Genomic DNA, 25,791 nt, shown 5'->3' on the forward strand with positions numbered 1-25,791 from the left:
ACACCTACACGTCGCCAGTGTGACCAGCTATCACCATCTACATTGAATACATACTAGGACTGCCTCTGAAGGACTGGTGGTGGTGGTAGCGTTATTATTATTATTATTATTATTATCACTTTACTACTACTACTACTACTACTACTGCTGCTGCTACATTATTTGGTCTCGTAGAAGATAAGTAAAGGGCGTTTTGATGGAATATAGATGATGGGAAGATTCAATGCCCTTTGCTGGAATTGACTTCGCGTTCTTTCAATCACATCACTTCTCCAACCACTTGATGAACACATAAAGTAGGTAGATAGATGGATAGATAGAGATTCATAGATGTATCAGATAGTGACCTGACCATGACCTCTCTTCTGGATCATAATATGTGTATAAATGTATGTCTATCTATATATCTATCTGTCAGCTTCTGCCTCCCCTTATGCATCCAAGTATATCTGTCTTTATCTATCTGCCTAATATGTCTCTCTGTATCTACCTGTCAGTCTATCTATCGGTATATCAGTTTATTTATCTGTCTAACTACATGTCTGTCTATCTGACCCTGACCTCTGCCTGTGACCTCAGTATCCGCACTGACACTCCTTAGGTCATTCTTGAGGTCAGCCACTTCACCCCCTCTCAGTCATCCTCTGTTCTCTCTCTCTCTCTCTCTCTCTCTCTCTCTCCTCTCAAAGAAGGAAATGGAAAAATACGTTAAAGTGACATAAGTAGGAAATTTGTGTGTGTGTGTGTGTGTGTGTGTGTGTGTGTGTGAGAGAGAGAGAGAGAGAGAGAGAGAGAGAGTGGGAGGGAGAGAGAGAGAGAGAGAGAGAGAGAGAGAGAGCAAATTACTCATTATTCCCCCATACCTCTTCATTAGTCAGCGGTAAATTGGTCTTATTATTGGACGGGATGGTTGGTTAGGGTCGTTAGCATCCGTGGCTGTGGTGGTGGTAGCGATGGTTGTGGTTATGGTAGGTGCAAGATCTTGGGTAGGTGTGGTGGTGGCGGTGATAGTGGTTGTGGTGGCGATCGTGGTAATTTAAGTAGTTGTGGTCGAAATGTTGGTTGTGATAGTTGTAATGGTGGTACCAGGATTTGAGGTTGTAGAGTGGTAGTGGCGTAGGTGTTGGGGATGGTTCGAGTTGTGGTAGTTGTGGTATGGTTTTGTGGTGATTGTAGTGACGGTAATGGTGGCAGGAGGACAGTTATTTGGCCAAGGGACGAACTGACCAGGAGGGCGAACTGGTCAGGGGGCGAGTTGACCAAGGGACGAAGTGGGCACAGGGTGAGAGAAAGGGTGGGAGTGTTGGGCTAGAGAGAGAGGGTGAAAATACGCGATGGTTTGGTATGTTATTTGAGAGAAGATACAGCAATGAAAATACCCATGCATGGAATAGCATTTGAGAGAAGAGAGAGAGATTGAAGGGTGATTACGAATACGTGACTGCTTGTGTGGTTTATTATTCTTTTTGTGTCAGCACCTATTTCTTTTTTCATTACCATACCAGATCTACCTACTTACCTGTCTATACCTACTTACCTAGCCGTCTTTGCCCTCTCTCTCTCTCTCTCTCTCTCTCTCTCAGTATCCTCGTTAATTACTGATGCAAACTGATGTCCACAATAGAGCAATTCAGATAGCATACAAGGTAATGTTAAGGTGTAATAAGCAAAATAAATCGCCAAGGAAGAAGTGTAACGGGGCCTCCTGATCCCACCCTTGCTAAGTCTAGACGTTCCTCTCCCTGTCCAGACGTCTTCGCTCCCTTCTCCCCCTCCTCCTCCCTTCCCTTGCCCTCCTCTCCTCCCTCCCTCTATCTCTTTTTCACATCTTATAACTAATTCTTCTTCTCCTCTCTCTTCCTGCTTTCCTCTTTCCTCCCCTCCTTCGCCGTGTCTCTCTCTTTTCCTCTCCCCCTCCTCCCCTCTCTATCTTCCCTCCATTCCCCTCACCGTACCTCTCTTCGTGTCTCAACTCATCCTCCTTCGTCTTTTTCGTTTCCTGTCTTCCCTTCCTCTTTTTCCGGCTCTCTCCCTTTTTCTCCCTTTCCCCTCATTTCACGATTCAGTCCTCCCTTTCATTCCCTCCCACCACTTCTCTTCGTCCCTATTTCCTCCCTTCTCCCCCTCTCCCCCCCTTTTTTTCGGGCTTTCCTTCCGTCTCTTCTCCCTCCCGCCTTTCCTACCTTTCCTCTGCCATTTTCCTTTCCTCCCTTTGTCCCCTCTCGCTTTTTCTCCCCTTATTTCTACCACTTCGCACATTCCCCCTTTCTTCCCTGCCCCCTCTCCCTTCCTCCTTCCTTCCCTTTCTCTCACACATCAACTCTATCTCTCCTCTTTCGTTCTGTCCTTTCTCTTGTCCTTCCATCAGTCTCTCTCTCTCTCTCTCTCTTTCACCATCATCGTCTTTCTCGTCCTCATTCCCTCCATCATGTAGGCCATTCCCCTCCTCTTTCTCCCTTTAGAGTCATCCTTCAACCCTTAATGGTCTTCCCCCCCTAGAGAGAGAGAGAGAGAGAGGGAGAGAGAGGCACTTCTGTTTTGTCACTTCCCTCTCGTCCCTGTCCTTCCCTTTCGTTTCTAAACCTTATACCTCATTTCTCCCGTCACTCCCATTTCTTCCCTTCCCCTCATATCCCGTCACTTCCCTTCACCCCTCAGTGTTCTTTCCCCACTCACCCCCTCTCTCTTCTGTGCACTTCCTTCTCTTCTCTCCATTTTTTTCCTCACCTCTCCACTTGGTTCGTTTCCTCTTTGCCATCTCCACATTCACCCTCTTTTCCCCAAATCTTTTAACTCCCACCTTCCCTTCCCCTCTTTAATTATTTCTCTTCCCATCCCTTCCCTTCCACTTGTTTTTCTGCCCTTCCCATCCTTTTCTCCCTCTTCCTCACACTTTCATCTCCTCTCTGCCACTGTCCTCTCCCCTCATCTCCCCTACACTCTTCCCCCCGTTACCCATTTTATACACCTTCCTCTCCCGTTTCCTCCCTCCTCCCCCCTCCCCCCCTCTCTCTCTCTTTCTCTCATCCCCTGTCTCCCCTCCTATTCCTTCCTTTCCCCTCTTTCCTTCCACCCTTCCTCTTTATCCCTCTTCCCCTCCGAACATTGAAGCCAGGAATCACCCAGATAGCATTCTCTCCCCCTCGTCTCCCCTCAGTCTCACGCCCTTTCCCCTCTTCCATATTCCCTTCTTCCTTTCCTCCCCTTTTATCCCTTTCCCTCCCTTCCCACCTCCAACCTGTCCTTTTCCTATATTCTCTCCCTCCTTTCTCCTCTTCCCTCACTCTTACTCCCCTCTATTTTCTCTCCCTCACTCTCGCCTATCTCATTCCTCCCCTCCTTTCTCACTCCAGCTCTCATCCCCTCCTTTCACTTCCTCCCCTCCCCTCAGTCTTACCCCTTTCCACACTTTCCCCTCCCCTTCACCCCACTACCCCCTCCCCTCCCGTCTCACTCCCCCCTCAACAGACAGGGGGGAAAGGGAGGGTCGTTGTGGGTGAACACAACATTGCATAATAATTTCCGGAATCCTCTCTCTCTCTCTCTCTCTCTCTCTCTCTCTCTCTCTCTCTCTCTCTCTCCCCATCTATCTGTCTATCTACCTACCTGTCTCCCTGTTAATGTCAGCCTATCAGTCTGTCTAATATAGTCGGCCATCTCGTTTCGTCAGAGAGAGAGAGAGAGAGAGAGAATTTCCTGCAAAACAACCCCACTTTCCGTCTCTCTCATCAGCCTCCATTCACATTCAGTCCACATCATCCGTCTGCCTATCTATCTGTCTATCTCTCCATCGACCCCTCTTCTATCTATCCGTCTGCTTACACTGACCCATGTCACCTCTGTCGAACTATCTTCCTTAGTTATCTATCCGTCTGTCTTTCGGTTTATCTATCAAGCACATGCATCAGTCACAGACATCACACCCTCTTTCATTCTCCCCAGTCATGAGTCCCTCCCTCCAACGCTGTCTGTCTCTCTGTATCTACCTGTCCTGTCCATCCGTCCATATACACACCTGTCCAATGTGAGTGGGGGACTAGATAATAGAGGAAATGTAACGAGATAAATCAGCGGAAATGACCAGAATGCGTAAAACACCTACATAGTCATACATAGGACAGTATATATCCAAGTAATCGCCATCATTATCATCATTTTTAACTAAAGCATGAAGGTTCGTCATGTTTGCGTTCCCTTTGCCCCATGTCTTGTGATGGTGACTTTCTCTCTCTCTCTCTCTCTCTCTCTCTCTCTCTCTCTCTCTCTCTCTCTCTCTCTCTCTCTCATATTCTTAAGCCGAGGAATGAACTGAGGCGTTATTATGCACGCAGTCTACAGCCATCCTTGTTTACACACACACACACACACACACACACACACACACACACATTCCTACAAACACATAAGCCTCTCGGAGCACTCGAGTGTGTATATAGAGGCATCTTTCATACAGGCAAAACCATCCTCACTCTTACAGAATGGGAAAGTTAACTGTCATCTGTCACGTGCTGGTGTTTACATGTGACCACGTGGAATTGTTTACACATGGACATTTGACCTCTTGTCTAAATTTCGACATTCGACCACGTGTTGGTGTTTATTAGAGTCATGCTGGGGTAGAAGGGAAAATCTCTCTCTCTCTCTCTCTCTAATAATCCATCCATTCATCTGTCTGTCTCTTTGATATCTAATTGCCAGTGTGTGTGTGTGTGTGTGTGTGTGTGTGTGTGTTTTAGCACTTGCTAGTGTTGACATTTTTGACCACGTGACATTATTTATTTTTGGAGCCATGCTTGGGTTGACATTTGACCACGTGCTATATTTACGTTCTGGGAGCCATGTGCTGTTGGGACGTACGTAACTGTTATTTTTTCCCCTTGTGCTATTTATTTTCCGTTATTGACATTTGGCTCTTATTTTTCCCTTATTTTTCCTTGTGATGATTTAAGTGTTATATTTCCCGTGTGATATTTTCCTATTGCTTTCCCATGGTATATTCACCTATTGGTTTTCCCTCGCTATAATTAACTAGTATCGTTCCTTTGTGATATTTTACTGCTTTTTTTCATGTGATATTTAACAATTAGCTGTATTTCTCCTGTGATATTTAACTCTTTATCTTTCTCTTGTGCTATATACCTCTTATTTGCCTATGTGAGATTTGCCTCGCATTTTTCATATGTGATGTTAACACAGTATTACCGTGTGATATTAACCTAATTATGCTGATGCTGTGAAAATATAATGAACGTAAGAAAGGCTGTTAAAGTGAAATTTGTATGATAAGGAAAGAAGTACCTAGCTTCCTAAGTTCACTAAAACGTTATGGTCTGTCGTTTACAATCGACGTCTACTTAAATAGGAGTCACGTGCTATTGTTTACATCGGAGTCATGTGCTGCTATTTACGTCGAAAAAGTCAAGTGTTGTTGTTTACGTCGAAGTCACGTGCCATTGTTTACGTCGAAAAGTTACGTGCTATTGTTTACATCGAAAAGTCACGTGCTCTTGTTTACGTCGGAAAGCCACATGATGTTTACGTTGTAGTCACGTGCTATTGTTTACGTCGAAAAGTTACGTGGTGTTTGCATCGGAAAGTCATGTGTTGTTGTCAACTTCGACAAACCACGTGACATTGTTTACGTCGGATTTACGTGCCGTTGTTTACATCAGTCACGTACTATTGTTTACGTTCTTTGGACACGAGGACTGTTGAGGAGAAATCACATCCCCATTCATGAAAATATCCAGCGTTCTTCTACACATCAGGAAGTGACGTGTAGTGGTTTACAAGAAAGCGGCGTACAGTCGGGGACAAAAGTTGCCGTAATATTTCACTTCTTGTGCCTCTCATTTCCCATGGCTGAGTAATATTTCTAAACGGAGAGACTTGGTATGTTGCACTGCCTATGACCTGATTTCTCACTTCCCTTTGCTGGCTGTTTGTAAGCTGAGAGAGATTTGGTATGTTTCACTGCCTAAAACGTGATTCTCTTACTTCCCTTTGGTGCCTGATATTGCTAAGCTGAGAGTGACGATAGGTTTCACTGTCCATAACATGTTTCTCTCACTTTCCATTGCTAACTTCTATTGCCCTGGCGAGAGAGGCTGGATATGTCATTGTCCATATATGGTTCACCTACTTTTGCAGGCTTGATAATTGACAGCTGAGAGAGACTTGGTATATTTTTCTACGCATATATAGTTCTTTAGGAATTGATGCGTCAGGGAGGAAAGAGAGGGATGTACCCTCATTTTGTAGCAGACGCGGTGGAATAGTTAACAAATTTCATCCGTGATTGTACAGTAGGGTGTTTTTAAAAATCCGGTGATGCAATTTTTAGTATATTCTTGCTTCTCCAGACGATTTCATACAACTCTGGAATGGCCTTTCGTAGTGAAGGGAATAATGAATGCGTTGTTTAGTCCCTCCATTTCGAAAAGTCACCATTAACTGAGTAGAAACTTCTGGAGATGACATGGTGTAAGGCAAAAAGATAATTCATTGGACAGAAGGGGTTAGTGTGAAGGATGTGCATTGTACAGTCACCAGTTGAAATTCGCTTCAGGTTTACCAGTGAGATATGAGCCTGCGATCTGGTAACGATGATAGAAAGTTGACGGTTTGTGCTTTGAATAAGTACATATTATTTATTTACTTTTTTTTTTTAATAGACTGGTGGACTCATGGCGTACAAAGCGAATTTCTACCATGACTATATTGGTATAGCGTAGAATACTTATGCAGAAAGATAAAAGGGAAGGGAAGGGTGGGGAGGAAAGAGATGAAAGTTATTAGAAGAGGGGTGAAGGAAGGGAGGGGAGTGATGACTGAAGAGGGGAGATGGTAGGTAGAGTAGGTTGGTAGGTAGGTATATAGAGAGATAAGTAGGTAGTTAGAGAAGTATGTGAATAGACATAAACAGAAAGGCAGATAAGCAGGTAGATAATTAAATGGCTGTAGACAGATAGACAGACAGACGAGACATTAGTATCTGATGTGATGCGTCAGGGAAGATGATGGACATGCCCTGCCGTAAGTGTGAAGAGACGCTGTGGATGAGTAGGCGAACTTTTCAGCCTAATGTGCTGTACAACGGGAGGGATGACGTAGGAACAGTAGTATACAATAAGCAGGGCAGTGAACAGACATTAACATTTTTTCCCTTGTTGGCCTTCCTTGAGCTGTATAAAATCATCTGGTTGGGACAAGGAAAAAAGAATCCTCTGAAAAGGGGATGGTAGACTGCAGGATAATAGCAACTTCAGCCTGCATTCCACCGAGTTCACGCCCAGATGAGCCCGGGGTTGCACCTACTACTACTACTACTTAGGGGGGATATTGCTTCTGTCATTTTCACGACCAAAGTTGTACGATTGCGCCATAAATAATATACTTCATCGGAGTGATGGGTTATTGGTCAAGTGACAAGATGTGTTCGAAGTGGAGTGTGCATTAGACGGCATTATACAGTAGACGAGATAAAGTGCAAAATGGTTACTACAGATGATGTATATATGATGGTATTTCACGGACAGACAGTAGTGTTCAAGTAACGGTAGTACGTAACAGACGTGATGGTGTACAGACAGTAATGTCCAGCAAACATGGTGGTGTGGAGGCATTGATGTTCACAAAACTAATATACAAAAAGTTGTGGTCAGTTAGACAGGATGCTGTACATGTACTGTACAGAAGTGTACCTAAGACATGATAGTGTGTGCAGCAAGCAGAGCTGTACAGTTTACAGCAGACAGTATAATGTGCAGTGTAACACAAGCAGGGTTGTATAAGGTATACTGTACAGCAGGCAGGACTGGATAGCGTACAACAGGGTGGGTACTGTAGTGTGCACTAGCAGGACAGTACTACATACAAACAGGACAATGCACAAACAGTAGTGTACAGCAGCCAGGACAGCGTTGAAGCCATTCACTGAGGTATCCCCTTAGCCGAATGAAATCGTCTGACGGCAGCAAGACTGAAATAAAAAGTGGCAGTGAAGAGGCTGAGTGTACAATTTTACAAGTGTACATCGTGAGGGGAGGCAGCAGCAGGGAGGGGCCAGCGACCCCCACCCTCACCCCCACCCCCCCCGGCACCTCACCGCTCAATAAGGGAATCCCCGAGCAGCAGCAGAAAAGGAACAGCAGAACATTACACCTGCTGCACTGTACTCTACTCACCTGCACAGCACACCATTACATCACCGTACACCATCCTCACTCGCGTTGTAGTAGTAGCACCGCGAATTGTTTGGTTAGAGAGAGAGTGAGAGGTAGAGAAAGGGATCACTGTTTCAAGCCATAACCTTTAAAATTTCTGGCACCGCTTTCCGATGGCACTGTTTGGGGGCTTTTCGAGTGCCCCAGAAGGTTAACACTATATTCACTCTACTGCTGCTCCGTTATACTTACGCGGCTATACTCTTGGACAGCGGCCACCTCTCCATGGACGCTTGGTACTTCATGTTCTCGATCTGCTTCTTGAGTTGCTCCTTGTCCATGTTAGCCAGCACTGACGGGTCCATGATGCTCCCCCTGTATTTATAACCTCGGCTCCTAGCGACGCTCCTCCCTCTCGTGACGCCACTGAAATGGGAGGTTGTTATTGGTCACTTTCCACACCCGCTTGCTGGGAGATGGAGAGATTGTCATTTCTCTTATTGATTGTATGTAATGCTATGGATTTTTTTTTTTTTTCCTAGGGTAAATGTATCGACCTGTTTTGTCCTGAGACAGGGCATCATCTCTGGTGATTTCCCTCTCGCTCAGAAAGAGTGGTTAATTGTTCATCATTGGTCATTTATGTACTCATGTTGTATTTGAATGTGTACAGTGTTTATTAATGTGTGGTGATTTTAGTTTTGAAGTGAAAGTTTTAGTAGAGAGCCCGTAGAATTATTTTCCATTCATTCATCCCGTCTCTCTCTCTCTCTCTCTCTCTCTCTCTCTCTCACACACACACACACACACACACACACACACACACACACACACACACACACACACACACGCACGCACGCACACATCTCCATGCAAAAAACATCTTCACACGGCCATGCCCCCAAAATACCAGGTGAGAAAGTTACTAATTAGCGCCATATGCATAATGCCGTTTCACCAAGCACAAGGTAAAAGCTAAACCTTCCCCGTATTACCCCCTGTCGAGGTGTAGGGGCCCGAGGCTAGGCTGTCGGTCAATACCCGCCGCTAATCAACTTGTCTCCTGGCCCCTCCCCCGCACCCACCGTCCATAGAGTGGGAAGCCATAGACTTGAGGCCACGGCTTCAGAAAAGAGGCGGGGCATAAGTTTGTTTGTTTGTTTGTTTGTTTTTTTTTCCAGGCACAATTCCCCGATGGCATTACATGGTTGAAGAACCTTAAGTCACCTCTGGGGGGGGTTGGGGGGTCCAACCTATGCAAGAGCGTCACTTTTACTGGGGTGTCATAACCATTAGACCACCAGACACAAGGTCAGCCATGCCCCCAAAAAATATTATCCCCCCCCCAAAAAAAAAAAAAAACGAACACGACATCCGTATTATAATGGCACTTTCAATAAGCTCAAGGTAACGCCATAATTAGATGGGCCATTAACACCATGTGGACCGATAATTGAGGTAAAAACAAGCACATGACCTAGAACTACCTTTGATCTTTCCTACCTGTGATAATAACGAATGCGACGTCCATTATACAACACCACTTCCACCAGAAACAAGGTGACGAGGTTAAATCAGTCAGGAAGACCATTAGACGCACTGCATGACTAAAGAAATGGGGTAAGTTTTAAACGGTTGACCTCGAATTACCCAGCATTATTTCCCTCTGATTTTCTACTAGCCTCCCCTTCGGTCCATACCACCTTCGTTTTCGTTGGACCAAATTACGCGAGCCCATTCTAGCTTCTTACCTATCTTCTCCCACCACACCTGGCAGCGTACGGGAGTTCCAGTTTGGACTAACAGGACTTGCTAATAAGACAGCATCTCCCTTTGTAACTCATCCACATCCACCCCTATTAAGTCCGAAATAAGAAAGAAACACTAGGTAATGGATATCTACACTTTCCACTGTAGCTTCTCTTATAATTATGGTTGAAGTGATTCTCGTTTCGTTGTTCGTAACACAAAAATCAAATAAGCAAGTCGCTTCTGGTGGTTTTCGCCAGAGCACTAGTTAGCTGTCTTTGCTTATGGCGACATCGGTACCGGACATCAAACAAAATCAGTGCATGTTTCTCTCGGAATGTCGGTATTCTGAGCCAGTTTCCATTTTATAAGTGGCAAATTCAGTGTTTTTAACGATGCCCAATAAAATGAACTCGTCTAAAAACTCGTTACATCATCACTTCAACGCTGTTACGATATTTTCAAAATACTTTGGGGATATATATATATATATATATATATATATATATATATATATATATATATATATATATATAGAGAGAGAGAGAGAGAGAGAGAGAGAGAGAGAGAGAGAGAGAGAGATTTACATTTTTATTTATGTATATCATCATCATTCATTTGCAAGTCCACTGCTGAACAAAGATTTCCTCCACAGATTCCTTGATTGGGCCAGTCTCTGCCAGTTTTTGACTTCAGACTTGTTTGTCTCATCTGCCTGTCCCTTTTCTGCTGAACTTGCAATCCCTACTCTGATACTTTCTATATTTAGGTCATTTAATATTATTTTCTCTTGATTCCTCTGCGGTTTCTGTGACAAGGGCCATGTCATCCGTAAATCTTAATGGTTCAAGTTTTCACCGTCTATGTTTACTCCTTTGTTATCCCATTCTAGCTTTCTGAAATTCTTTCAAGTCATGCTGTAAATAAGTTTGATGACACTGTATCTCCGTGATGCTCGCCTCTCATGGTCTTAATTTTTTCAGTCTATATAGCCTAAATGTTGCAGTGTCTTCTTTTTAATTGTTTTCGAGCAGTTTTACAGTGTTCTTGTTTACGCCTTGCTCCCGCGGCGAATTTACAGTCTCGAGAATGTGTGAAGGTACTACTGTATATTCCTTTCACTCTAGCCTGGCCTTAAATTGACATCGTCTGGTGGAAGCAAGAACATACATAAAAAACGACGTCCTCCGGATTCCAGAGGTTAAGGAAAAAGGATAAAGTTCACGTAAAAACAAAAGAAAGAAAAACACAGAATGCCTGACAACACAGAATGGCTTTATTAACCAGTTCAAGGATGGGCTTTCCCTTCGATGAATAAAACTGTTTGACTGTAGTAAGAGTAAAGTATGTGAGTACATTCATGCGAAGTATAAGTCTGTCGGTAATATCAAAGTAGGTACCGATCTTAAGTAAGGTGTAATAAAATGTCTAAGTGGGCACCTAAGTAAAGTCTCCGTTAATAATACATCTAAGTGGGTACCTGTCCTGTAGGTAAAGTGTCGGTAATGAATTATCTAAGTGATACCTATCAAAGTACAGGATCGGTGTATCTAAGTGGGTGCCTATCTATAAAGTTAAAACTCAGTCGGTAATATCGAAGTGGGTACCTGTCCACTAAGTGAAGTGTCTGTAATATCTTAATGGGTACCTGTCTACTGTACTAAGTAAAGTGCTTGTAATATCATTGGAGTACCTGTTAAAGTCTGTCGGTAATAAGGTATCTAAATGGATACCTATATCAGTGAAGTGTCGGCAGTAAAATACCTAAAATAGTACCTATCCACTTAAAGTCAGCGCTTAGATACTAGAATAAAATGCCTAAGTGCAGTATCATTAGTCAGAAAAAAAAAAGAGACCTAACTTTTATATTTCTGTTGTATAAAGGAATCCGTTGCATCGCTTGTCACCATTTTTTAAAGTTCCAAATTAGGTATCATCTGTTGACTTCATGTATAGACAGGGCCACAAGCGTCCTCCCTAGCTCTGACGAATATATAGCGGAAAAATCGGAGGATGTGAAACACGTACTGTATGGCTTTTACCCTATCACATATTTTGGTTCGTAAGCATATTTTTTATTCTTTTAGCTAAATGGCAGAAAAAGACTACCGTGGCCCAGTATCCTTTCCATGCCATTTCTTTGTTAGTAGCATGATATTTCTTTGTTAATTTCTTGTAACAACACTGCATTAAGAATGGATAGAAGGCAATTTAAAGCCAATTTAGAGGTTAAAAAAAAAAAGTATAGTAGACATGGGGTTTTCCTTGTACAGTATTTCGACAGTTGTATATAATCTTCAGACAGTATTGGGATGGTAGTTTTTTCTCTTCTTCCCCAAGTAGTCAACTGTTCTATTGTCATTGACTGAGTACGTATATACTTATGTAGGAAAATTTTAAACCATGACATATACTCTTGACGTTGACTTTGTAGTATGTCTGTATGTGTGCAGTAAAGCTTTGAACTCTGACAGCACAGCAGTTACGGATCCACTAGTTAACATTATGAGTTTGGTTCCGATAAATGTCCTCTGAGGTGGTGTTTGCCCATTAGCGAAATGTGGGTGGCCGTGTGCGTAGTTGTGAGATTTATTATTTTTTCTCTCTTTCTCTCTCTCTCTCTCTCTCTCTCTCTCTCTCTCTCTCTCTCGATATATTTAACTCCACATCATGCATCCCTTGGCAATCATCCTGTACTTTCCAATGCAGTAATATGTCTTGGAAAATTACGTTGAAAAAAAAAAACTCTGCGAACCGTTTCCTGAGTTTCGTTGTGGCGATGCTGGGTAAGGGTAGTACTGTAGGGAAGCGTGTAATAGTGAGTCATAGTGAAGGGAGTTACGTAGGTACACAGACCACTGGCTTTACCGTCCCAACGAGATGGAAAGGCATTACAAGACAAGAGAAATTATGCGGTGATCGATGATAGATAGTGAAGAAAATGGGAAATATCATAACAAGAAAAAGTTTGATACTGTATATTGTGTGTAGAGCGATTAAGAGATAAACAGACAGGTAGGTCGATAGATAATAGGTAGACAGTTAGATATATAGGTAGTGACGAACATAGGAAAATAACCGTATATAAGAATAAATTTCTGTATGTGTGTGTGTGTGTGTGTGTGTGTGTGTGTGTGTGTGTGTGTGTTGCCTTTATATGTCACTTCCAGGTGGGATGCGGGAAGGGGAGAGGGTATGGGGAGATGAGAGGGATGTAGGTATGAGGGAGGAGGAGGAGGAGGAAGGGTAGGAGGAGAGAGGTGTCGGGGTGGGACAGGGAAGAGATAAGCGGGGGAGGGGAGAGGGGAAGGAGTGTATAATAGGGGGAAGGAAGTGGGGGAAGAAATATACTTGAGGCGTGGGAGGGGTTAAGGAGGGGGAGACGTGGAGAGGAGGAAGGGGAGACGAAAGGTGTGGTGGGGGTTATGTGTAAGGGAGATGACGGTGAATTAGCAGGAACAAGGAATAATGAGAATGTTTTGTGAGGGTAAACGGGTGGGATGGCTCAAGGAAAGTAGGGTGTGGTGGAGATGGGGGGGGTGAAGAAGAGAGGTGTGATGTAGGGAAGGGGTGGAGGAAAAAGATGAGGGAAGTGGAGAGGAGAGGTGTCGTGTAGGGGAGAGGTGGAGGAATAAGGGGGTGATGTAGAGAGGTGAGGTAGGGTGTTGGTGGTGAGGTGAGGTGTGGAAGGATGAGGTAGGGTGTGGGAAAGGTGTGGTAGGGTGTGGGGGTGAGGTAGGGTGTACGGGTAATTTAGGGCATAGGAGGGTGTGAGGGGTGAGGGAGGGGAGGTGGGGTAGAGAGGATGTGATTATAACGCTTACCAGCAAAGGACCTGGGATGGTTGATTGTGACGTCACGGGATATCCTATGATGGTGTTTCTCTCTCTCTCTCTCTCTCTCTCTCTCTCTCCTCTCAATCAGTCAGGTAATCCGTTGTCTTTCTATTTATTCTCATCGGTTGAAGAGGCTACCTAACACGTTCTCCTAAGCGATCTATTTTATGTATTACACCTTGTTGTCCTCTTGTGTATAACATAAATCTTTCCAGTATGACCATACTCTGAATAAATAACGTACGGTACAAAAGGATATTAATCATCCTTATTCAGAAATAAATCACTAAGGAAGAGGTGTTAGGGGAATTGCTTAACAGAAGAGAGTATGAGGAAAAGAATTTTTCGAATTGTTCGGATTGTTGTTGTTATTATTATTATTATTATTATTATTATTATTATTATTATTATTATTATGAGCTGTCTACAGATTCGTACATTTTATTTTGTTCACAACTTTAGTTTATTTTCCGTTTCAATTTTCACCACATCAGGTCCAATTTTTAGCATTCTTTTGTTTTTCCATCTCACTCTTCCTCCCTTTATTTATTTATTTAATAAACAGGAGATTGGGATAGGATACAGTTCCTCTTCGTCATCATTCTCTTCTTCATTCTCCTCTATTTCCTCCTCCTCATCCTCTTCTACCTTTTCTCCTTCCCGTCCTCTTATTTCTCTTCCTCTTCCACCTCTGTCCCCTCTTTCTCTACTTCGTTCCGCTCCTCCTCTTCCTGACCTTCCTCTTCCTCTCCTCCCACCTTTATCAGAAGCCACATAACATACTGTGAGGCATGAAGGTAGATTCCTCCACTCTTCTCCCCTCCCCTACCCTTCCCTTCCCTTTCCCTACTTTCCCCACCCTCATTTTCTTCCTCACAGTTTCTCCCTTTACGTCCACCACCTTCCCCCTCCCCAACCCCTTCAGACCTCTCTTCCACCCTCTCGACCTCCCCCCTCTCCCTCCCCCTTCCCCTCAGACCTCCCCTCCCTCCTCCGACCTCCCCTCCCTCCTCCGACCTCACCGCTCTCCCTCCCCCTTCTCCCCTGACCTTCCCCTCCCCTCAGACCTCCCCCCTCTCCTCCGACCTCCCCCCTCTCCTCAGACCTCCCCCTCCCCTCCTGTTTCCCCCACACCTACCTCCCCCCTCCCCTCCGACCTCCCCTTCTCTCTGACTTCCCCCCTTCCCTCCCCCCTCCCCATCTCCCCTTCTTTTAATTTCCCCCTTCGGTCTCCCTCCTCTCACCCCTCCCTTCGTCTCCTTCTCCCCCTCTTCCTTCCCTCGCCTCTCTCTCCATCCCTTCACACCACTCCCTCTCGCCTCATCTCTTCTTCTTCCTTGAATCTTCCCTCTCATTCACATTCCTTCTTCAGTCTTCCTCCTCCTCTTTACATCGGTTCCTCTCTCCCCTTCCTCCCTCCCTCCCTTTCTCTTTCTCCGCTTCCTTCCGTCCTTCATTTCCCTCTCCTCCCTTCCCGCCTGTTTCCTTTCTTAGTAAGTATCGGAAAATCTGTAAGGCTTGTGTCTATACCCCCCCCCCTTCTCTCTCTCTCTCTCTCTCTCTCTCTCTCTCTCTCTCATGCACATAAGACGGTATTTCTGAGACTTCAAATTCCTTTGAGCATTACGTGCTTCATTAGGTCGAGAGAGAGAGGAAGAGAGACTGGGGGAGGGAGGGAAGGGGAGCTATGATAGATATTTGTTCCTTTGTACGTGTGTGTGTGTGTGTGTGTGTGTGCGTGTGTGTGTGTGTGTGTGTGCGTGTGTGTGTGCGTGTGTGTGTGTGTGTGTGTGTGTGTGTGTGTGTGTGTGTGTGTGTGTGTGTGTGTGTGCGCGCGTGCGTGCGTGCGCGCGCTCGAGTGAGAAGCCCTGAAGTTTTACTAAGGTTTCAAAGTCCATTTTGTTTCTCTCTCTCTCTCTCTCTCTCTCTCTCTCTCTCTCTCTCTCTCTCTCTCTCTCTCTCTCTCACATTCTCTTATTCTAGTCACACTGCTTGACGGGAGCTGCCTAGCATGGGCCAACCAGTCTGCTACATTCTCTCTCTCTCTCTCTCTCTCTCTCTTTCCGAAATAACACTATAATTCCTTCTCTGCTATGACCCTTGTAGATTCTGTTCTTGCCTTTTGAAATTCAGCTTTAAAGAGGAATCCAGGTTTGATCGGTTATATATAGATTTCATTAATCGCTTTTTTGTAATTTTTCCTCCTAAAGTTTAATACAGGATAGTCCATAAATAGCGCTCCACTAGAAACTCACCTGGCAGTATCTTGTGTGTTGCGGGTACGGCTCATTATGTTCGTGAGGGCGTGGGTGAGGCAGTGGGAGTATAAGAAATGAGTAAATGATGCAGGATGGACATTGGTATCTCGAGCCGTCCGCGCAACACACAAGAAATCACCAGGTGGATTTGAAAGTGGAGTGCTGTATGTGAACCACCATTTATAATTGAGTGGAGATAGGAAGAAAAGTATATAAATAGGTACGCTGGTTGGAGTGAATAAGTAAAATAAAGAGGTCAGTGCTAAAATAAATAGTGAATGGGTAAATAAAGATGTAATGAATGAATAACGAAAGGAAGAAAGAAAACGATAGCTCACCTGAACAGAGAGTGTGGAGATGATACGTGTTGACAATACGGTGGCTGAGACTGGACTGATCACATGCCGAAGAACTAACCCTCAACCCTGCCCGGCCACTCATCAAGCATAACACCCACGCGTATTTATAGCATTCAAGTTATCGTAAATAAATCCACATTAGTCTAGTTTCAGGCATTTTTATTGACGATTATATATACATTTAACAAAATTTTGGGTGTTGTATAGTAGAGGAGTTTGTAGGAGCGTTATATTTGAGTAGATTTTAATGTATGGCCCCAGAAAGAGCATAAGAGGAAGTGCGAGGGAAATGAGGGATCACGTGACCGGACCCGACTGCTCTTGCACCTGCTTGGCTTCACGCGACGACCTCTCCTGAACTCGATTTTGACCCCCCCCCTCCTCTCTCTCTCTCTCTCTCTCTCTCTCTCTCTCTTTCTCATTCTGTGGCGCTGCCTCTGACCTCATGGCCCAACATGGCCTAATTTGACCTTTTCTTATTTTAGTGAGAATCATTTGACCTGCCTAAGCCGTAACCTGAGAGAGAGAGAGAGAGAGAGTTTAGTCAGCATGAACGAAGCTTTACAATTGTTGTCTCCCTCTCACCTGCACAGTATGTTCAAGTATTCTCTCTCTCTCTCTCTCTCTCTCTCTCTCTCTCTCTCTACTTCACACATGCTCATTTAATTGCCTTCCTTTCTCTCCTTCACTCACATTCTCTTTATTTTCCAACATTTCTCTGTCTCTCTCCTCCCTCCTCTGTAGTCTCCTCCTCCTTCTCCTCTCCTCTTTTCCCTCCCTTCCTTCCCCATGCCTCTCTTTCCTCTTCTTCCTCCTCTTCTCCGCCTTTTCTTCTCTGCTTCTGTTCTCCTTTTCCCCTCTTTCTCTCCTCTTTCCTTCTCCCTCTTCTCTAGGGATAATAATGATTTCAATTTCTTCCTCTTCCTTCTCATCTCTTTTCTCCTTTGCATCCCCCTCCCTCCTCCAGTCTTCCCTTCCCTCTTTTCTCCCTCCCTCCCAGTTTTCCTCCCCTTCTTTCCCTTGCCTTCTCCATTCTCTTACCTCCTCTCTCTCCCTTATTTCTGTGTCTTTCTCATTTCTCTTCCTCTCCACGTTTCCCTTTTCCATTTCACTTTTTTTCCCCTCACTTTCTCCCCCATCTCTTTCTGCATCCACCCCCTCCATCTCTCCCCCTCTCGTATCTCTCCCTCTCCCCCTCCCCTCCCTACTTCCATCTCTCCCATCCCTCTCACCCCGTACAGTTTCCCTCCCCCTTCCTTCCATCTCTCCCATATCTCTCCGCAAACTACCTCTCTCTCTCCCCTCCATCTCTCCCATGTCTCTCCTCTCCACCTCTTCTCTCCCCCTCCCCTCCATATCTCCCATCTCCACTTCTTCCCTCCCCGTCTCCTCCATCTGTCCCCTATCTCTCCACTCCATCTCTCCATCTCCCCTCACTACCTCCCCCTCATCCTCCGTCTCTACACCCTGCCCTGCCCTACACCTCCCCAACACCACAATCTGATCCTTCTCCAACAGCACCAACGCGGCCCCTATCAGTGTTCTTATGGGTGGCTGGGAACTTTTGTCAACCCTTCTTTTTCGTCTCTTGTGTTTTCGGACGGGAGAGTTGGGCGGGGCTGCAGACTCTTCGATTTGGGCGTAGGGCTGGTTCAACTGTGGGGGAATGAGAAGTAATATTTCCATCAGTCATTTGGAGAGGCTGAAGAATGACAGACAGACTAGGAGGGTGTATGTGTTAAGTGAATGTGGGCGCAGGGGAGGGGGAGACTAAGGAAGAGAGGGAGAGATACGTTGGAGAGGTATATGAGAGAGTGTGTGTGATTTGGAGAGAGGGCAGCGTGATGGCGGAAGACTTGGTGATGTGGAGGCGATTCGTTTATGTCCACCCCATAGGGACAAAGGTGTCAGGTTATAAACAAACATTTCCTCAGGGGTTAAGGTGTTTGACTAGATACTGCTAAAAGGGAACGTTTTCTTGAGGTACATGGTACAGAGAAAGTAGCAGTAAAGGGGTAACGTATCTTAATGCTTTAACTAATCGTATGAGTGACTGCTGATTTGCTACGTTTTCTCTGCAGTTCATGGCGCAGAAAACTGGATATTTAACGATACATTTTTTTTTCTTTTTTATACGTATTTGTATCTGCCTGTCTATATTATTATCGATCGACTGTGCTAGATTGTATGACTGATGAATGTGGATTTCATTATTGAAACTCGTTAATCCTTTAGCTTCCTAAACTGTCATTCAGTTGTAGGAAACGTCAGCAAAAAAAATAGGTTTATAAACTTAATGGCTAGAATGTATATTGTAATGGACAGTGTGTGTGTGTGTGTGTGTGTGTGTGTGTGTGTGTGTGTGTGTGTTCCTCACTGCTTCCATTCCCTTTTCTGTTCACCCATCTGTTTATGCTTACCATCTGTTAGTCTGTATTTGTCCATCCCTCTGTGTATCTGCCTGTCCGTCTGTCCATCCACCCATTTACGTCTGTCTGTTTATCAGCGCCTATCTATCAGCGTGTGTTTGTATGCATCTCAGTCTGTGTATGTCAGTGTATCTGTATACGAGTATCCATCTATTTATCTATCTGTCTGTATCTATCTATCCATCCATCCATCGCTTACCATTATATAGTATGTACCAACGACCATGATGTAGTGAATGCCCCAAGCCAGCTGAAGAAATGCCACAAATCCCCTTAGTGATGGTGAATAGGGCAGCATCACCACCACCCACACCCCCTGCATCACCACACCAATACACCCACACACCAGCCACACCACCAGTAGCCATGGTATGCCCTGGAATAAAGAGACATGGTTAGAAATATGATACGTGGTGTGGGGAGCAATATAGTAAGACAGTAGCAATATTGATGATGATAATAATAATAATAATAACTAATAATCACGATGATGATAATGATGTTTATGATTATTATTATTACTGTCACACCAGATATGTTACTTTGCCAGGAACAGTTTCTTCAGTCAGAGCAAAAACTCATTAATTTATTTAACATTAATATCCCTTTATTTCATCATTCTTTCTATCTAGAGACAGTTTTATAATTATGGGAGATTTTCTTGAACCAAAGGGGTAAAACACCACTTACTGATCCTTCCATCTCTAGGTCACTCAAATGCTGATTAAAATGTTAGATAGTAACTGTCTAGCACGTTTGTTTAATTATAATTTTTCATTTTACATGCAAGTATTCTGTGTCACCTTTTATATCTACAAAACCCGCATAAATACCAGAGTCCTTATAATATTACAGACGAGAATTTTAACACGAAAAAATGGTAATTTTATATCTATCAAACCGTCTTTTTTTTTTTTTTTTCTTTTTTTTTCCCCCCCCTACCACCAAATACGATACAGTCAGATACAAAAGTCTGTTCGCCTACGTTTCCTCTTATTGCTGACTACATAGATGCTTGAATGGGAGAGGATGGACAAAAGTACGTACTTTCACCCGCAGAAGAAGAGGTACAGTCAGCTGCAAAATTCGCTCGCCTATGCTGTCTCTTCCTTACTGCTGAATTCATAGATGCGTCAGTGAGACGTAATGGACAAAGGTGCATATTATCACACCCACAGAGGTACAGTTAGATACAAAATTATATTCCTTTCTCCTGCCTCTTGGATTAACAGATGCTTGAATAAGGCTTAGTGGATAAAAATGAATAATAAGGTGCATCTCAATCCACTACATCACATTCCAGCGTTTAGGAAGCCAGTAAGGAGATAGAGACACGAGAGGCGAGAGAAATTTTCCTCTTTACTAGTTAGCCTTCTAAGTTGGTTTGTTGTCATCTGACGGAACTGGGTCAAACAACGTTGAGTACCGTACTGAGTCGCGGTAGGGTGAAATTTGATTGAGCTGTAATATGAGTTAGCAATGCGTCTCTTTGGTTATTAGGTTAATTATCTAAGAATGAGTCTCCTTGGTTGTTAGTCAGATTATCCCTCCAGTCGTGGTTAGGTGGAATTTGATTGGGTTTTAGTTACGAATTAGGAATGAGTCTCCTTGGTTATTAGTCAGATTTGTCCCCCAGTCGTGGTTAGGTGGAATTCGATTGGGCTTTAGTTATGAGACAGGAATGAGTCTCCTTGATTATTAGTCATTTTAACATTCCAGTCGTGGTTGGGAGAATTCGGTTGAACTTAGTTATGAGGTGGGAACGAGTCTCCTTTGTTATTAGTCAGTTTAACCCTCCAATCGTGGTTGGGAGAATTCGATTGAGCTTAATTATGAGGTGAGAATGAGTCTTCTTGGTTATTAGTCAAAATTTCCTGAAATCTAACCAAACCTCGGCATCAGATAAAAATAAGTCAGAGATCCCAGTCACGGAAAACATATATACTACCCCTGATGACACACTGAGTCGTATTCTGAGTGGCATGGCAAGCTTCGTAGCACATCTTCCAAAGCGATTTATTTTGCATAATTCTTCTTCAGTTTCTCTGGCATGTTTTTTTTATATCTTTTCAATCTTGCCATAGTTTGCCTCAGTACTGTAGCACGCCAGAGGATGGTGAGGTGTAATGTGAAGAATAAATCGCTAAGAGGCGTTTCGAAGTCTAGAGTCATTTAGAATGCGAATTTATGACGGTGAGGTGTAAAGTTCAGAATAAATCGCTAAGGAAAAAGCGTTACGAAGTCTGGAGCCACAAAAAATATAGGTGTCGTGACGTACCTTCTTAGCCCCGTACAGCAGTAGTGCGGAGGCCAGCCACTGCAGGGCGTTGACCGACCCACCAGCCAGGCAGAGTCGCGAACCTGGGGGACAAGGGAAGGGGTCAGAATTTTGTCATCGACTGCACCAGGTTCATTATGGCAGACACACACAAACTAACTCTCACACACACACTCTCTCTCTCTCTCTCTCTCTCTCTCTCCTCCAGCCATGACTCGTAATAGTTAAATAGGTTAACAGATTGGGTTAATGGGTATGCGGCCGTAACATATGTCCGGCTTAGGGAAGATGGACGCCCCTGCCCTGCATAGTCCCGGGTCACCCTTGGGCAAGGTGTAGCACCCGTTAGCCCACCAAAAAAGGTAGTAGGTGGATGGTTACCATTGTCTTTGGAGGCTATAGTTCTTTCACCTTAACTTGGCCCAGATTTGTCCTTTTGCAGCTTATATCAGGTATATCAATGGCAGATGATACTACAAAAGCTGTACATTCTTTCAATAGCACTTCCGCGTAACCATGTAATGTGCTCCAGTGGCAAAAGATGATACTGCTACGGCTCCACATTCTTCTGTCACACTTCTTGGTGACTGGTGTAAGTCTTTTGTTAGAACCCTGTATTGGAGATTGAGATGTCAGTTGCAGAGTATATAAAAAAAAGGAAATGAGTTAAAGATAGGCTGAAATCTGTTTTTATCTGTCAGAACTCAGCTTGATTACCAAGTCTTGTTTTTTAGTTCGGTGAACTTTAGGTATGAAGTGGAATGAATCTCCATGGTTACTGACCAAAATTAGCCTTCACTCTAACAACACTTGGCCATTAACTAAGCTGAAAAGGAGTTACCGATTTCTTAGGTATAATTGTTTGGAATTCGATGAGCCTAAGTGTGAAGTGGAGTGAGTCTCCTTGGTTACTAGTCAGAATTTCTCCAGTCTGACCGCACTTAACTAAACTGAAAGGGGTTGTCGATCTTCAAAGACTTTTAAGTGTTTGGAATTCAGTAAGCTTTAAGTATGAAGTGCAGTGAATCTCCGTGGTTACTAGTCAGATTTTGCGTCCAACCTAACTACACTTGGCCATTAACTGCGCTGAAAAGGAGTTACCGATTAAAGTATGAAGTGGCATGAATCTCCATGGTTATTAGTCAAACTTGCCCTGAAAAGAGGATACCGATTTTAGCCCCGTGAGATCAGATGACTCACTGAAATCGTAGTCTATACAGGTGGTGCATGGGGGGCGGGGCAGGTAAGCTGAGATGAAGTCCACGAGGGTAGCTATAGTGCCCCAGATCTGCAATAGCAATGGTATTTATGGTAGTAGTAGCACTGTGTATATACCGGTCGACTTTTTTATAAGAAGAAAATATTAGCTGTAAAACGGGCAAAGAGAAAGTAGATTGTCTAGAAAGTTTTATCAAAGTGAGTAAAAAAAACGGCAATTTTACATACGTACATACGTAACATAAGTCACTTGCAGTACATGATCCGGTAAAACGGTATGCAGAAATCCACGAAGAATTAACCTACGATATTCCCAAACGCTTTCCTGTGTTTCCATCCTGTATAGCAGACAAGGATAGAAATAGAGAGAGAGAGAGAGAAATAACTTACCAGTCCGACTCCTGCCACCCATACACAAGACGTAATATTGGTAGGGAAGCAGAAGCAGCATCTGTTGGCCCATAGGAGTCCACCCTGTCTGTCCCAGTCACTGCGCAGACCGTCACCACCCACACCCACTCTGCTCACACCCCCTCCCGTGTGCTGTCTGCTTCTTGACACTGCGAGGCTTTCTTCACCCCTTCTGCTGTTTTCTACATCACTTCTAATTTCTAAATCACTCCTGTGGTCGTCTGTTTCATTTCTGTTTTTTTCCACTTCATCACATATGCTTTCGAATTCACTCTTGTTGCCGCCCGTTTCATTTATGCGTTTTTCTTCTTCATCACTTCTGCTTTCAAAATCACTCATGTGGTCGTCTGTTTCATTTCTGCTTCTTTCTGTTTCATCTCCCAACCCTCTGCCTGTTCCTTCTGTCTGCTCTAGGCCCTTGGACACAGCTCCGCATTTTGTTTCATTCCTGCTTTTTGGGTCACGCCTTTCCACTTCATTTTTGCTTTCGAATTCACCCGTATCACTATTTGTTTCACTTCCACTTCTGTCCATTTCATTTCCCACCCCTCTGCTTGACCTCCCTGTTTGCTGTCTGCTCCTTGATACACCTGTTCTGTCTTCTGTTTTACTTCTGCTCTCTGCTTCATCCTCACCTTTCTGCGTTGCTGCCTCCATTCTGTAACATAAAGAAATAATCATTATCAGTAGTCTTACCATCATCATTACCCACATTACCACTACCCAATTTCCAGTGGCGTGACCATAGAGGAGGGAGGGGGGGGGTAGCCTGAGGTGCCTGTCCCCCTTCCCCGTAAGGCCTTTGGCTCCTTCATAACCCCCCCCCTCTCCCCGTCAGGTCCTTGGCCCCTCCATAAGCTCCCCCCCTCCCATATGAAATTTCAGATTAATTAGTGTGTGCAGCAGTGTGTTATACATTTGGTTCGGATTAGGCAAGAGTTCTTTTCTCATTATTATGGATAAGTTGAATAATGGGCATAATGAGTCACCGGAGGACAGAGCTGCCCCTCCCCTCATTTGTGGAGACTTATTATCTGCTTTACGCTGATGAGTAGGGTAGGGGAAGAGAGCCAGAAACAAGACCGATAAAGCATAATGTTGGTGGAAATCAGTATTAACAGTGTGTGTCAGCGTGTTAGCACTGGAGTTCTCACACGTTTTCCCTTCACGTACCACTTTATACTTGTGTCGAGAGCTGCCTACCACTGTGTCATCACGCCCATAGGTTTGGCTCGTAAATGAGTTTGAACATGGGATAATAATACTCGTGAACTACCTATAACGTGCTTTTTCTAGACTGATGGAAATCCGGATATCCTTAACCCCTTTCACTGCGATGTAGTTTGATTGGAGGGTTGACGTGTGTAGTAACCAACAAAATTAATGCTTCACTGACTGGTAACCAAAGACACAGATTCCTCATTGCTTAATCTCCAAGGATTTTTTTTTTTTTTTCCCCTGTACTATGATGACCAGTTTAATCCTCCCCCCACCCCCCCACCCGCCCTTTTTTTTTTCCTTTGAGAGTTGCAGTGAGTGTTCTGTATTCCTCCTATATTTTTCACTTGGCTAAATAACAAACAACAGCTTGATCTTCAACATTTGAATCCACTTTCCTTCATGATGACCTTGTTTTAGGCTGGTATATGCGAGAGAGAGAGAGAGAGAGAGAAAAAAAAAGTCTTTCTTGAAGGAGGAACCAAAAGCGCAGGGAGGAACTATACGACGATTAGTTTTATGCACTTCAGTAACGCGGCTGGTTTTGTGTGTGTGTGTGTGTGAGAGAGAGAGAGAGAGCGGGAGAGAGGTGATAGCTCATGATATTTTGTTTAATATTTTTGTCTCTAACTTTTTTACCCCCTTGATAGTTATAGCAAATTGTCCCTGTGTGTTAGATAGAGCTGAGGTTTCTAAAGTTTTGGTTAATTTTGTCTTTCATTTTACTTGGTACACTGTTTATTATTTTTCCTACACATGTGCGTATCTCCTGTATTTCAGAGTTTACTTCACCTGATTTCATACTTTGAAATTAGGGTTGGGATAATGATGACGATGATGGTGATTTTCCCTGCTTATTGTCATTTTCCTAATTCATTGTTTCTGAATCTACGTGGAGAGTTCTGATGGTGATGATGAGTCATTCTTTTTGTGCTTTTCCTATCTCTGTTTTCTGAATTTTCCCTCACTCCATGTCTTAGTGGAACCTGGGTTGGGATGATGACGACGACGATGAAGTGGCTAATTTACTTACCTTATTAGTATGCAGTTTTGGGTCGTGAGAGGGGTAGCGCGCGGTTCTTTGGTCCCGGTGTGTGAGACTGGCTATCCTTCCACAACACACCATCTTACTCATATCCTGTCTACGCACACGGGACTTCCCCTTTCTCACTCCCATGTACGCCACATTGGACCTAATGCGCCATATAATTAGAGGTGAAATTATAATAGATTTGGGAATTTAAGGAGCATCCGGTAGAGGCGTTACGGCTGTTATCAAATGTCAAACTTCTGCACTGGTTTCGAAGTTTTAAGTAACGTTTCAGAAAGCTTGGTCTGGGGTTTATGTGTTATTTTTAGTTCACCCTCGATTTTGGGAGATAAATTTTTCTTTGGATAACTAAAATCGTGTGATGGAAACAAGAATTGGAAAGAAATGCATTTCACTGCAGGTGAGGGACGCCTTCTCTTGGTGTCACCGATGTGACCGAGCAACTCCTCAGCCTTGTTATAGGCCCTCAGCTGTCACTATTTGCCGAAAGAAGGAAGATGGACAAGAGGAAGAGTAGCTTCAGCCTGTGGTCCACCGGGTTCTTGCCCAGATGACCGTAGGGTTGCAAATTGTAATTGTTTGTGCAGTATGGGTGTGAGAGAGAAAACGGAGAAGAGAACGGACATGTCTCATACGGGACAAGCGGCAGGCGGTGGGCCGCGGGCGCGGCGGTGAGTACCGAGACAGAGAGGACAGAGGGGAGAGGTGCGTCGCCTGGCCGGAGTGCGGTTCCCTGCTGTGCCCAGCTCTCAGTCGCCTTTGTGAGTTGCTGTGCCTTTTCTGTGCCCGTGCAGCCGCATATAGACAGTGCCGTGCATA

The 25,791-nt window shown here is 44.2% G+C and overlaps 2 protein-coding genes across 2 annotated transcripts in view; both read right to left on the minus strand.

Annotated features, from left to right (window-relative positions):
* Ggamma30A (guanine nucleotide-binding protein subunit gamma-e) overlaps positions 1–16,391 on the minus strand; it is a 30,928-nt gene extending 14,537 nt beyond the window's left edge. Inside the window, exons 1-2 of the mRNA XM_080277383.1 lie at positions 16,347–16,391; positions 8,418–8,591 (exon numbers count right to left, since the gene is read on the minus strand). Of these exons, the coding sequence (XP_080133509.1) occupies positions 8,418–8,530 (113 nt within the window). The 5' untranslated portion in view covers positions 8,531–8,591; positions 16,347–16,391. The remainder of the gene's footprint in view (positions 1–8,417; positions 8,592–16,346) is intronic.
* On the minus strand, positions 14,419–24,996 carry LOC145406165 (uncharacterized). The gene is made up of 7 exons (XM_080277363.1): positions 24,955–24,996; positions 22,683–23,361; positions 22,275–22,362; positions 21,075–21,157; positions 18,996–19,172; positions 17,808–18,023; positions 14,419–14,508 (listed from the first exon to the last, which is right to left on the minus strand). Exons 2-7 carry the CDS (start codon positions 23,358–23,360, stop codon positions 14,419–14,421), a joined length of 1,332 nt encoding a protein of 443 aa, XP_080133489.1. The 5' UTR covers position 23,361; positions 24,955–24,996.
* Positions 24,997–25,791: the final 795 nt, after the last annotated feature.

The sequence above is a fragment of the Coenobita brevimanus genome, chromosome 69 (assembly GCF_032717465.1).
Source record: "Coenobita brevimanus isolate Jiangsu-jjx chromosome 69, ASM3271746v2, whole genome shotgun sequence".
NCBI lineage: Eukaryota > Metazoa > Arthropoda > Malacostraca > Decapoda > Coenobitidae > Coenobita > Coenobita brevimanus.